The following is a 13,125-nucleotide window of genomic DNA, read 5'->3' as shown; positions in this document are numbered from 1 at the left end:
CTCCTGTACAAGAAGTTATGCCAAGAACAGACCCTCTCTACACTTTAAATAACCCATTCTCCACCCACCATCCACAGCTGTTCCCCTTTGTGGGTTTCCAAACATGTTTGCCCTTGCAAATATGTGCTTGGTTGGAACCTCATGCCGCGAGTGAGGAGAAAGAGACATTTGGAGCAAAGAAGCAATGAGCTGATGAAGGCACCCACCCCCACTGCTGCTCCTTAGGCTCCCAAATGCCCCCCCTCGAAGCTTCTTTTTCTGGCAAAACACAGGCCATGGGGCCAGGGGTTGTTCAACATATTTGCATGTAAGGTTGAGTTCAGTTTTTACTTCGATGCAAGAGGGTTTAAGATTCCTGAAGTCTGAAATAAATCTGTATTTTAAAAATGCTTCCTTATTGGAATGACAAATCCTAGTTTTCAACACATTTTCTAGAGCCAGGAAAGAGAATCAGCCCAATTACTTTCCCCCCTCTGCCTTCCCTTTGTACAACAGGGGGAGAAAAGAAAACATTCTACCGACTTCAAAGGAATTTTGCTGATTATTGCCAGGCCAGTTATTAGGCTCAGAGCTCCACTCACAATAAACAATTGAACAAGCCTGGCCTGGCTTTTAAACGGGATACTAGATCACACTCACATTTTTCCTCACCATACGAGGAAATCCCCCCCCCCTTTAATATATAAAAGAGACCTTAATGAATCCCAGATAAAGAAATCCCTCAAACCACCGTGCTTTACAGATGCTCATCATTCTCATGAGCTGCAGAGTTTGCAACGCTGAAGAACAGGGGGACGGATGCGGAAGAGAAAAAGGCATTGCCACTTTAAATGATACAGGAAGTTAAAAAAACCAAAACCAGGCTGGCCTGTGTGTTTCAAAACTGAAAGTACTGCTTTTGCAGCAGAAAAAGGGGAACCGCTTGGAATCTGAGGGGTTGTTAAATAAAAGGGCTCTTTCGGTGTTAGATCTCAACTCACAGCGAGCTGTGCTGGCAGCTCAGCCAGGGAATCAGGACGCTTGTAAGGAGACAAAGAAAAGTAGAACTAGGCCAGTTCCGGGGTGTGGAGGGCGGGCGGGCGGGCGAGACTCGGTTGCAGAGGAGCTTAGAAGGGAATAATCTGGGGTGAGACCCGCTGCTCAGCAAATTCCCATGGAAAGGCAAGAGTTCTTCAGGAGCGGGGAGCTGCCACACTAAGCAGCACAGAAGGGAGCGGGAGGGAAACAGCAGCGCCTTCTCTGGACCAGGCTGGAAATGGCTTCTGCGGAGAGGGAGATTGGGGACGAAGTTCCCCAAGATGGCACCTGCGATGCTTGCGAGCCTGACGAAGCGCAGAGCGCCGTGCAGGTCTGTGAGGACTGTGGCTTTGCCTTTTGCCAGCTCCATTCCGAGGAGCACAGCCAAAAGTACAGGACCCACCGGATGACCGACTTCGCTCTTCCCGGAGGCCCCGGGCAGGCAGGGAGCCAGGAGGTGCCGGTCGGAGTCCCCAAAGAAGAAGAGGAGGGGGCTCGAAAACTGGAGCGGAAGAAGTGTGACGAGCACGGGGAAGACCTCAGCTTGTACTGTAAAGAGCACGAGGCCATCATCTGCGTGTTGTGTGCCGTCACTGGCGCTCACCAGAAGCATGACATCATCACCCTGAATGACGCCTACGAAGCCCAGAGGGTGAGTATCCCGGGCAAAGGCACCCGCCCGTCGCGGCTCTTTAGGGCACCTTTAGCCTTGCAATCGTGGTCCAGGTGGGTAGGTTTCTTGCCAATCCTGGGGGAGTCTTCTTGACCGATTTTGCTGTGTCTGGAAGCACGTCACGCTGTCTTGATGCATCCAGTCTGCCACGGCAAGCGCTCGGTGTCCGTGTTAAGCTAGTTTAAAGCACCCCCCTCTCCCTCCTGGGCCAAACCTATGAACAAATGCGCGTGGCAGCATTGCTTGTTTGCATGTGCCTCAGTGTCAAAGTCTCCCTTACTCTGGAAAGTTGATGCAGATTCCTGCCTGCAACCTTGGAGAAGTCACTGCCAGTCTGTGAAGACAATACTGGGCTAGATAGACCAATGGTCTGACTCAGTATATGGCAGCTTTCTGTGTTCCTATGATGACAATACTTTAATGGGAAGAGAGCTGGTCTTGTGGTAGCAAGCATGACTTGTCCCCTTAAGCTAAGCAGGATCCACCCTGGTTTCATATGAAAGGGAGACTAGAAGTGTGAGCACTGTAAGATATCCCCTTAGGGGGATGGAGCCGCTCTGGGAAGAGCATCTAGGCTCCAAGTTCCTTCCCTGGCATCTCCAAGATAGGGCTGAGAGAGATTCCTGCCTGCAGCCTTGGAGAAGCCGCTGCCAGTCTGTGTAGACAATACTGAGCGAGATGGACCTATGGTCTGACTCAGTATATAGCAGCTTCCTATGTTCCTATGTTCCCCGGCAGGACCTCGTGGTTTTTGTGAATGTTAGAATTGGCCAGCCCCTGAGTTGCTGCTTGCCTGTTTCGCTATCTGCATGTCTTGGTAAACGGAGGAGCCCCTGTCCCGCCAGCAGAGTGGAGGCAAAGGAAAGGGGTGGGGAAGGAAGCCTGCTGGAAAGGCTCTGTTGGCCCACAGCAGATCTTCAGAAACAGGCCTCTGCTTTCTAGAGCAACAGCCTATGGATGACCATGTAACAAGTGCATTGGCATACCATGTACCCAGATGAGCTGTGTATTTAGCAATAGCAATAGCACTTACATTTATATACCGCTCTATAGCCGGAGCTCTCTAAGCGGTTTACAATGATTTTAGCATATTGCCCCCAACATTCTGGGTACTCATTTTACCGACCTCGGAAGGATGGAAGGCTGAGTCAACCTTGAGCCCCTGGTCAGGATCGAACTTGTAACCTTCTGGTTACAGGGCGGCAGTTTTACCACTGCGCCACCAGGGGCTCATTTTTCCAGAGGGATATTTAACTGGGACTATAAAAATGTTTGAATGCATACTTACTTCGAGGAAAAAGAAAATGGGTTCTTCTGTGATCAATCAAGCATCTTTATTACGGTCCAAGACCCGCATAAGACAGAGTAGTAGGGCATGATTAAAACAAATGAAACCATAAAACTAGGGGCATGGCTAGGGGAGAGGGGGCCCGTGTTCATCCCTCTCTCTGGTGGCCCACCAGAGTGAGGGAGATAATAAAGAAAATAGGGAGGGGTGGAACTGGAGGGCCCTCAGGAGCTGGGGGTCCGTGTTCTTTGAACCCTTTCGCTCAATTACAGCTATGCCCCTGCATAAAACTCTGTTATTTTAGATTTCTATGCTAATGCTATAAAGCTATAATATAATCCTAAAATGCTGCTACCCTCAAAAGAGAGGGTAGCTATAAAATTATAAAAATTCTAAGCACATAAAAAGTGGAATATATAAAATGCAAAAGGCAGTGGTTATAATAGAATATATAACAGTAGTTACATCTAACTAAAAACATTAAAAAATATAGTACAAACAGCAGTTTAAAACTATGTAGAGTTGATGCAGGGAAATGGCCAGGCAGTCACGGCCTGATGGATCCTTGGCAGTGTTATACATGAAGACTGGATCTTCATCTTTGAGCAGCAACCGGGTATAGTCATGGTTTGAGCGGCCAGGGTACTTGTGAAATAGCAGAAATACAAACAGTCCAAATGCCCCCCCAAAGGGGCAAAAAAGTACATGTTCTGTGGATTCTACCTCCCCAGTGTCACAGGGACAAAGTCTCTCTGCAATTGGGATCTTTCTGAATTTCCCTTCCAGTACTGAAGGAAAGGGCATGACAACGGGCAAGGGTATAAGCCCTTTTGTGGCTTGGGATTTCTAGCTGCAACAGGTACGCTGTGGAGGAAGCAGAATATCTGAGCCTTTTTGAGGACAGGAAGGATGGAACCCTGCCTAGTTCAGCCTGGCATCAGTGTCCATTATCCTCTGTTTGATGACTGTTTTTGCCGGTCATGGCCCATAGCCAGTAGGATAGGGGGCAGATGTAAAGCCCAAGAGCGACAATTTAGTCCACACAGCCCTTTTCCAGGAAGATTGAACATTGACCAATAGGGTCAGAGGGGCCAAGCCCTGATGGCTGAGGGATAGTTAAAGCCAGAAGTTAAGAATGGACAGGCACACTCTGACCTCAACCTTTATCATACCCGTTTCCAAGCACAGAGTGGCATTTGAGTGGTTCTGTGCTCAATTCTGACTCTCCAGTAAGCAGGCATTATGACAGCAATGGTTCTTTTCACAAACTCCTCTTAAAAGGGGTGGGTGGAGATAATGTAAATTGGGGGTGCAATCAATTACTCTGGAGTAGTTACAGGACTTTATCAACATTATGAGGACCACACACCCCATAAAGGAGAGCAGATTTGGGGTCAATTTCATCCAGGTCGCTTGAGCACCAGCCTAGGATGAAATTGACCATAAATCTGCTTTCCTGAGACACCAAGCATCGGTGAAGAACAAAGCTGGCTGAAGTTTTGGTTTCATGACCTTAGCTTTGGATATTTGCAATTTTTCTTTTCCTATTGTTTTTCCTGGGTTTGAAACACATTTCGGGACAGGGCCTTCTCTATTGCTGCCCCCAGACTCTGAAATGCTATTCGCTTCTTGGTCTCCATCACAGATTTTAGGAAGCATGTTAAATTAGGGATGTGCAAAATATTTCGGGCACAGATCGATCTGTGCCCGAAATGAGCAATTTCGGGTGATTCGGGGCCGAACCGAATCACCCTAGATGTCCCCCGATATTTTTCGGGGCCGAGCTGAATCACCCGAATTTCGGGGCCGAAAAATTTGGGTGATTCGGCTCATGACTGATTTTGGGGGATTTTTTGAAGTTTTAGTGACTTTGGGGCAGTTTGGGGGCATAGAATGGGATCTGGGCAAAAATAGTGGGGTGGGGTAGTAGTGCCTAATGGGTGGAGGCTACCACCCCAATTTCAGGGGGATTGGACAAAGGGCTGCTTTTTTGGGAATTTTTGAAGTTTTTGTGTCTTTGGGGCAGTTTGGGGGCAGAAAGTGTATCTGCCCCCAGAAGGGTGGCGTGGGGTGGTAGTGCCTAATGGGTGGAGGCTACCACCCCAATTTCAGGGGGATTGGGCAGAGGGCTGATTTTTTGGGAATTTTTGAAGTTTTGGTGTCTTTGGGGCAGATTGGGGGCAGAAAGTGGATCTGCCCCAAAAGAGTGGGGTGGGCTGGTAGATAGTATCTAATGGGTGGAGGCTACCACCCGTCCCCAATTTCAGAGTGATTGGGCAGAGGGCTGGATTTTGGTGAATTTCTGAGGTTTTTCTTCATAAGGTGCAGTGTGCTAGATTGATATTCATAGTAAATGAGAGTGTGAAAAAGTGAAAGTGGGGTCATGAGAGTTCTTTAATTGAAAAAAATCTCATCTGCTATCATTGAATGAGAATTCACACCTCAGAAGTTTTTCTGAAGGGATGTTTTCCCTTATTTTCTGAGGTGTGGGGTGTGTAGCTTAATATTTTAATTGTGTCATTTTAATAGTCATTTTTAATTTCTGTGTGAACCACCTTGGGATTGTTTTAATGAAAGGCGGTATACAAATTTAACAATAAATAAATACATAAATTTGATATTGGACAACCAAATGTATTGCTAGCTCATTCACTGCTTCGTTTTGCCATTTCTGATGGTATGAAGGGATAAGAACATTAGGGCCCTTCTAGATCAGACCAAAGGTCCATTTAGCTTAACATCCTGTTTCTCACACTGTTGCTCCCACTGTTACTGAATACCAGCAGTGGTATTACTGAATACCAGCAATGGTATTCAGTAGCACAGAAGTTCCCAACTTGAGTCTCCAGATGTTGTTAGGCTACAACTCCCATCATCTCCAACTACAGTGGCCTTTGGTCATCATGGCTGTGGATGATGGAAGTTGTAGGCCAACAACATCTGGTGAGCAAGGTTGGGAATCCTGCAGGTGTACAGTCATCATGACTAATAGATGCTGATAGATTTATTTTCCATTAATTTGTTTAATATAAGCTAGCGACCATTTCTACATATTGTGGCAGCAAATTCCATAAATTCATGTTGTTTTTTTTAAAAAAATGCTTTCACTTGTCTGTCCTATATCTACTATTAATCAATTTTCCTAGGTGACCACAAATTCTAGAATTATTAGAAGGGAAGAAAAGTTTCTTTATGTCCACTTTCTCCACACAGTATGTAACTTTTTAATAAACCTCTGTCATGTCCTCCTTGGTTGTGCAATCCTGTGGATGTTTCCTTGGAAGTCAGTTCCACTGTGTTCAAAGAAGCATAATCCCAAGTAAGTGTGTATAGGATTGGAGTCCTAGTTGTCTTTCTTTCTTAAGAAACTTTTAAAAGCCTGGCTTTGTAGGGGAGGTGTTCCAAGCACTTGTTCATTTGGGTTGCCTTTATAGTTATATGGCTGCTTCCTTTATTTTTCAGTCCATGGTTCTCTGTCACAAGCAGGTTGTCTTGATAGCTTCCCAGGATAAGACATTCCCAGTCGTTCAGGCCACTGCATGTCAGTGTGTGAGAAGATAGGAAAGTTGTATTTCAGGACAGGGACTCCTATTCCTGCTTTTTAAGATGGGAAAACTTCTTTTGGAGTTCTTGGGCAAAACTTATATTTATATTAATCTGTTACTGCAGAGTTAGATTTCCCAAGGCTTGCTCATTTCATTACAAAATGTGTGTGCGCAGAAAATACTGTACTCAGTCTCCCAGTGCTGGAAGGGGAGAAAAAGCTGTCCTATTACTATGCTGTGAAATCGATCAATCCCCCCTTTTCCAGTAGGGATAAAAGCAGTGGTCAGCAATACCATGCTGACCACACAAATAGCACCTGCGCAAGTGTGGATGCCGCGTGTGTGCTGGTGCCGTGTGTGGTACTTGGGACAAGCAGCTGCAGCAGGAAGTTGCATGCGGCGGCAGAGACCAGGTAAGAACCTGCTCTCTTTATAAAAAGAAAAGAAAAAAAGATCCCGCTCCCCTTGGCGCCAAACTGGTTCTGACCTCATTTGAACCGTCTCGGTACCGAACCAGTGCACAAAACCTTGGTCCATGCACATCCCTGCTAGCAGTAATGGCTTTTGTATGAAAGGAGCATATTCACTTAGATGATAAGAGGCATTTGACTTTCTTTGAATATTCTCTCTGGAGGCAGACTAGAAATTATCCTTTGTCTTTTCAGAATGTACATGAAAGAGCAGTATATAATAATATGAAATACACATGTCTGTTTTCTCTATGGCTGCTTTTCCTTATAATTGAGATTGTGTGCAACTCTTTTTTTTTTTAAATTCAACTTGATAACTAATGAAAATGTGGTTATCTGTTGGGCCAGATACACTTGTCTTGGGAGTCTGACTTGGCCTGTGGGCCAGCAACCAGCCTAAGTAATCTGAATTTTGAATTCAGAAACATTCCAATTTCTGAATATTTACTGAATTGGTGGCACAATATTGACCTATGGGATTTCATATGTACTAGCTGATCCTGCACAGAGCATCTGTGTGGCAGTCCGCTCCCCAGCAAGCCTTCAGCCCCAGTCCGCTCCCCAGCAAGCCTTCAGCCCCAGTCCGCTCCCCAGCAAGCCTTCAGCCCCAGTCCGCTCCCCAGCAAGCCTTCAGCCCCAGTCCGCTCCCCAGCAAGCCTTCAGCCCCAGCTTTCTCCCTCCTCCATTTTCCCCTTTCTCTTTTTCTCTCTCTCATTCGTGTTCCCCGCCTCTGCTTTTTAGCTTGCTTGTGTTTTCCCTGCTGGCCGTTGCCGCCTCCTCTTTCCTCCAGTCCCTGGTGTCGGGTGGCCAAGCGTTCAGCTGGCTCCTTCCTGCACGGCCTTCCCTCTAGAGAGCATCTTCCGAAGCGGCCAGCTGTTTGTCTCTGCCCAGCCAGGCTCCGCCACTTTCTCTCTCCTCAGCTTCCCCCCTCCCTTCTGCCCCAGTCCTTTCAGTTCTCCTCTCCACTTGTCCGCTTTCCTTCCTTTCCTCCCCAAGCGGCTACTTCCCTACGCGGCCAACCGCTGCCCAGTCCAGCCAATCTGGCGTCTCCACCGCCCAGCCAATCTGCTGGGTTGCCGGGACGCATCCCCACAGAGGCATGTCTACGAGAATTAATATAATATATGCAATATGTAGTGATGTGAAGCTTTCCTGGCCTGCTGTTCCCCTTGTGAATTTGTATCTTTCCTTGTATCCCTGCAGGAAAACGTCATGAAGGAAAAGTCAAGTATTGCAATAGTCTGCTCTTACAGTACATCTCAAGCAAACAGCATGGTTGATAAGTCTAAATTTAGGTCTTCTCACCAACACTTATAGGTTTTTTTGGGGGGTAATCCCTAGAAAAACATAGCTTTATGCAGAACTGTAGGGGAGTTTCAGTGATGGTCTTTAAGTTTTTAGCCTACTTCAGTAGGCGTATGAGATCACCCTGCCATCTCTGTCTGGTGGATGTGTGTGTCCCTATCAACTTTGCAATGCCTGGAACAATATGAACCAAATTGGGTACAGTTGTAGGGACACCTCAGTGGCATAGTTTGTAGTGATGTTATCCACCCCGATTCAAGATGGCAGACACATAAACGTCTGAGGTGCAATTGGATGAACTTGTAGAATGCCTAACTGATTTGAACTAAATTTCCTACAGGTGTAGGGACACAAAGGGCATAGTTTGTAATGATGTCATACACCCTGATTCAAGATGGTGGACACATGAATGTTTGAGGTGCAAGAGGGCTAACTTGTTAATTGCCTAACTGATTTGGACCAAATTTAGTCCAGTTGGAGGGATAGTGAAAGAAAGTATGCAGATTAGTTCCGACTAGAACAACTTGTTTATTTATCAAAATAGACTGGAGGAGTGGGGGTTCCACAGACCTACAACTTCTGGTAAAAAAAACACTTCGGGTTGGGTAGGATTCTTTGAACTTCTGGTGTCTTTTAAATTGTCAAAGGAATAATAGTTTATTATTCTCTCTCTCTCTCTCAATTGCCTGTTTCTACTGACATCTAACAGACCATTCAAATGTAACATCACCCCCCATCCTGTGTGTGTGTATTCAGCATTTGTATATTGAAAACAGTACATGTGTAGAGATGTGAAACTCTATTGTTTTGGTACCTGTGACTAGTTCTCTTTTTCCAATAGAAAAGGAGAACTAGTAACAAGTAGTTGTTACAGAAACTAAACAGTTTATGTTTTAATTGTTATTGGTTTTAAAGGTTTTGTTTTTAATTGTAAACCACCCTGACCCATTTTGGAAGGGAGGGATAAAAATCAAATAAATAAATAATATTTATTTACCGGTTTAATGACTTGACGCCACTTGTTGGCTGCTGCTCGCTCAGCTCACTGGTGGTGGCTGCCCAGTTCCTGGCGGGTGGTCACTGGTCTGGTGGAGAGCGGAGTGCCCCTGACGGCCCCTTCCCCTTGGAGCTCTTGCTCTTCGTTGCCCTCGCCAGCATAGTTGCCTCTGCTGCTGTTCCCTCGGCTCCTTGTAGCACATGCAGCATTGCTGTCATGTGGTTGGCTGCTCTTAACTGCAGCAGCCTGCACAGTGGCGGTGCAAGAGGCAAGCAGGCGGAAAGGCTGGGGTGCACGGGGCTTGCACAGCCAGCTGAAGTGCCCGCCCACCCCTAAGTAGCAACAGAAATCCTCTCTGCCGTGCCGAGGCCCCTCTCACTGCCCGGCTTGCAGCAAAGAACATGGCCGCCCCAGCAGTGAGAGGCGGCCTGGCGGGGCCGTCTCACTCGGGTTTTGGTGCGGAGGAGGCAGAGCACACAGACAGCATGGCCACTAACAGTGGCACGGCTCCATCCCCCACTGAGCCCCCCCCACTAAGTAACACTGTGGCGGCGTCCTGTGTATATGGCCACCGGTGGTGGCACTACTTGTTGTTGTCATTTTGTTGTTGGCTGACAGGCAGGCTAGGTGTGCTGCATGCACAGATGCTGGGGTGGCACACACAGTTGCTGGGGTGGGAGTGTTCGGAGGCCACCCCAGTAGAGGAGGACCAGCCCCGATCCCCATAGCCTGGTCCTAAGAACACCTCTGTGTATGTACGAATAGGGCTAGAATCTGCATTGACTTAAATCACTCTGACCAGAGGCAGGAAAAAGGTAGCATTTGTGAAACTGGGTTAAGGTGCATCTTCCACAGTTCCATTCATTCAGCCTTTATGAAAAGGCATAAAGCAGCTATCAGGGGTGTGTGTGTGTGTGTGCCTATTGTATATTTTGTAGAATCTGTGTGAAATAAAGTTATACTTTCTGATAACCTACAGAGAGCAAATTTTGCTTACACAATCCTGCCACTGAAATTAGCTGAATTCACTGCTTTTTACACCAGAATATACTTGGAGAAAATTTAAATAATTTTTGTGTAGTTTGAAGAAATCCTGAATATCATACTTCCCAATTATTTATTTATTTATTTATTTATTAAAACTTGCATCTCTGGGTGGTTTACAATTAAAATCATTTAACACATTAAATCAATTAACAATTAATCATTTAAAAGATTTAAAACCCAGTATTAAAATTATTTAAAACTATAAATCTAATTAAAAGCCTGGGTGAATAAATGTGTCTTCAGTGCCTTCTTAAAAGTTGCCAGAGATATGGAGGCTCTTCTTTCAACAGGGAGTACATTCCAAAGTCCAGGGGTTGCAATGGAGAGGGCCCACTCTCAAGTAACCGCCAGATGCTTTGGTGACAGCCGCAGGTGAACCTCTCTAGATGATCTTAGCAGGCAGTGGGGCTCATAGTGAAGAAGACGTTCTCTTAAACACCCAGGGCCTAAGCTGTTTAGGGCTTTATAGGTAATGACCAGCACCTTGTATTTTGCCTGGAAACGTATTGGCAGCCATTGCAATTCCTTCAACACGGGAGTAATATGGTATCTCCTAGATGACCCAGAGATCAACCGGGCTGCCGTGTTCTGAACCAACAGCAGTTTCCGGACAATGTACAAAGGCAGCCCCACATAGAGTGCATTACAGTAATCCAGCCTAGAGGTTACCAGCATATGTACCATTGTTTTGAGGTTGTTCATCTCAAGAAATAGACACAGCTGGCGTATCAGCCGAAGCTGATTAAAAGCACCTCTGGCTACTGCCTCAACCTGGGACACCAGGGAGAGGTTTGGATCCAAAAGTACCCCCAGACTACGTACCTGTTTCTTCGTGGGAGCGTGACCCCATCTAGAACAGGCAGATCAAAATCATCTCCTGAGTTCTGACCCCACACAATAAGTACCTCAGTCTTATCTGGATTCAGCCTCAGTTTGTTATCCCTCATCCAGCCCATTACTGCCTCTAGGCAGGCGTTTAGGGAGGCTGTGCCTTCTCCTGAGGATATTGACATGGAGAAACGGATTTGGGTGTCATCAGCATATTGATAACACCCTGTACCAAATCCCCTGTTGAGCTCTCCCAGAGGTTTCGTGTAGATGTTAAACTTCAGAGACAATACGGAGCCCTGAGGGACACCATACAAAAGTTCAGATTTTGAAGAACAGCAGTTTCCAAGGGACACCATCTGGAACCTGCCTGTGAGGTAGGAGCGGAACCACTGCAAGGCAGTGCCTCCCACCCCCAATACCCTCAGACGTACCAGAAGAATACTATGGCCAATAGTATCGGAGGCTGCCTAGAGATCCAAAAGGACCAACAGAGTCACATTCCCTCTGTCAATTCCCAATTAGAGATCATCCATCAGGCTGGCCAAGGCAATCTCCACCCCATAGCCTGCCTGAAAGCCAGTTTGAAATGGGTCTAGATAATCGGTTTCCTCTAAGACCACCTGGAGCTGGGAGGCCACCACATGCTCATTTACCTTCCCAGCCATGGAAGGTTGGAGACAGGCCTGTAATTATTTAACTCTGAGGGATCCAAGGCAGGCTTCTTCAGAAGCGGTCTAATGATTGCCTCCTTAAGACAATGATGCATCCTGCTTGCCCTCCGAGAAGCATTTATAATCTCTGCCAGCCCCTCTATAACAGCCTCCCTGCCAGATAGTATAAACCAGTGTTTCTCAACCTTTTTGGAGTCAAGGACCGGTAAATTCTTCCTGCAGAGTTTCAAGGACCGCTACATTCTTCATGTGCAGTTTCCCAGACCAGCAGTTAGTAAAGAGGTTTCAAGTTTATCTATTAGTACTATACTACAGGCATGCACAATTCAAATGACCTGGGGGACCAAAACTGACTGTGACTTGGCTTATGGGGGCCAAGGTCAATTTTTAGGGTGCTGATGATTACAGTAACACTTAATATCAATCAATTAATTAAATCAAATTAAAGTGAAATTAATTAAAATGAATTTAATCAAAATTTAACTTTTGAAGTTCTGGCCAAGATTAATTTAAATTAAAATAAAATAAATTGAATTAAAAATTCTAATAAAATAAATACAATGCAATCTGTACAAAATACATAACAATAAAATGCATTGTTCTTCCTTTCCACCTCTGCCAAATCATCACACTTAACACAGAGCACTTCTAAGGAAAAAGATTAGAGAAGTTTTTCTCTTAATTTTTGATAAGAAGATTATGCTTTGATCCTTCACCACACAGGCTTTTATAAAAACGAAAGAGAGAAGCAAGAGAGGGAAAGAATAGGGCAGGCTTGGCTTGAGAGAGAGACACAGAGGGATAGAAAAAGGAAAAGGAGATGGAGCAGGCTTGAAGGGAGAGAGGGAGAGAAAGAGAAAGAGCTAGAAAAGAAAGAGATGGAAAGAGAATAGGGAGGTTTGGCTTGAGGGAGAGAGAGAAAGTCTCTATAAGCTGCTCAGATCTTGCAGAAGGAGCTAGGTAAAGAGGCATAGAAAAAGCAAAATTAGGCAGGAGCCTGGGTAGGCAACAAGGGAACTGACAGGCCTAGGAAAGGATGTTTAGCTGAGGGAGCAGTTGAGGAAGGAGGGGTAAAGAAGGCTAGAGAGAAAATGGGTAGATAAGAGCGGTGCATGTGGCAGGGGACTGCAGAGAGACTGGAGTTAACTTATTCATTTGAAATAACAGATCTAATCTTAGGATGCAGACATCTACATTTTCTACAGACAATGCTACATTTTCCTGAAATTTAGCATTCTTGTGAGTTCACCCTCATGAGGTAAAATAAAACATTGCCACATG

General features: G+C 45.8%; 1 protein-coding gene across 4 annotated transcripts in view; it reads left to right on the top strand.

Moving 5' to 3' along the window:
* Positions 1-851: 851 nt before the first annotated feature.
* The window catches only part of TRIM44 (tripartite motif containing 44), a 147,247-nt gene continuing 134,973 nt past the window's right edge, over positions 852-13,125 (top strand). For 3 of the 4 annotated variants that reach the window (XM_053283128.1, XM_053283131.1, XM_053283130.1), the window contains exon 1: positions 852-1,669. In XM_053283128.1, the coding sequence (XP_053139103.1) occupies positions 1,256-1,669 (414 nt within the window). In that variant the 5' untranslated portion in view covers positions 852-1,255. The remainder of the gene's footprint in view (positions 1,670-13,125) is intronic. The other variant, XM_053283129.1, reaches the window with a different exon arrangement.

This window comes from Hemicordylus capensis, chromosome 1, assembly GCF_027244095.1.
Source record: "Hemicordylus capensis ecotype Gifberg chromosome 1, rHemCap1.1.pri, whole genome shotgun sequence".
In the NCBI taxonomy this organism is placed as follows: domain Eukaryota; kingdom Metazoa; phylum Chordata; class Lepidosauria; order Squamata; family Cordylidae; genus Hemicordylus; species Hemicordylus capensis.
The sequence above is the reverse complement of the archived record's forward strand: the minus strand, read 5'-3'. Positions and strand labels throughout refer to the sequence as shown.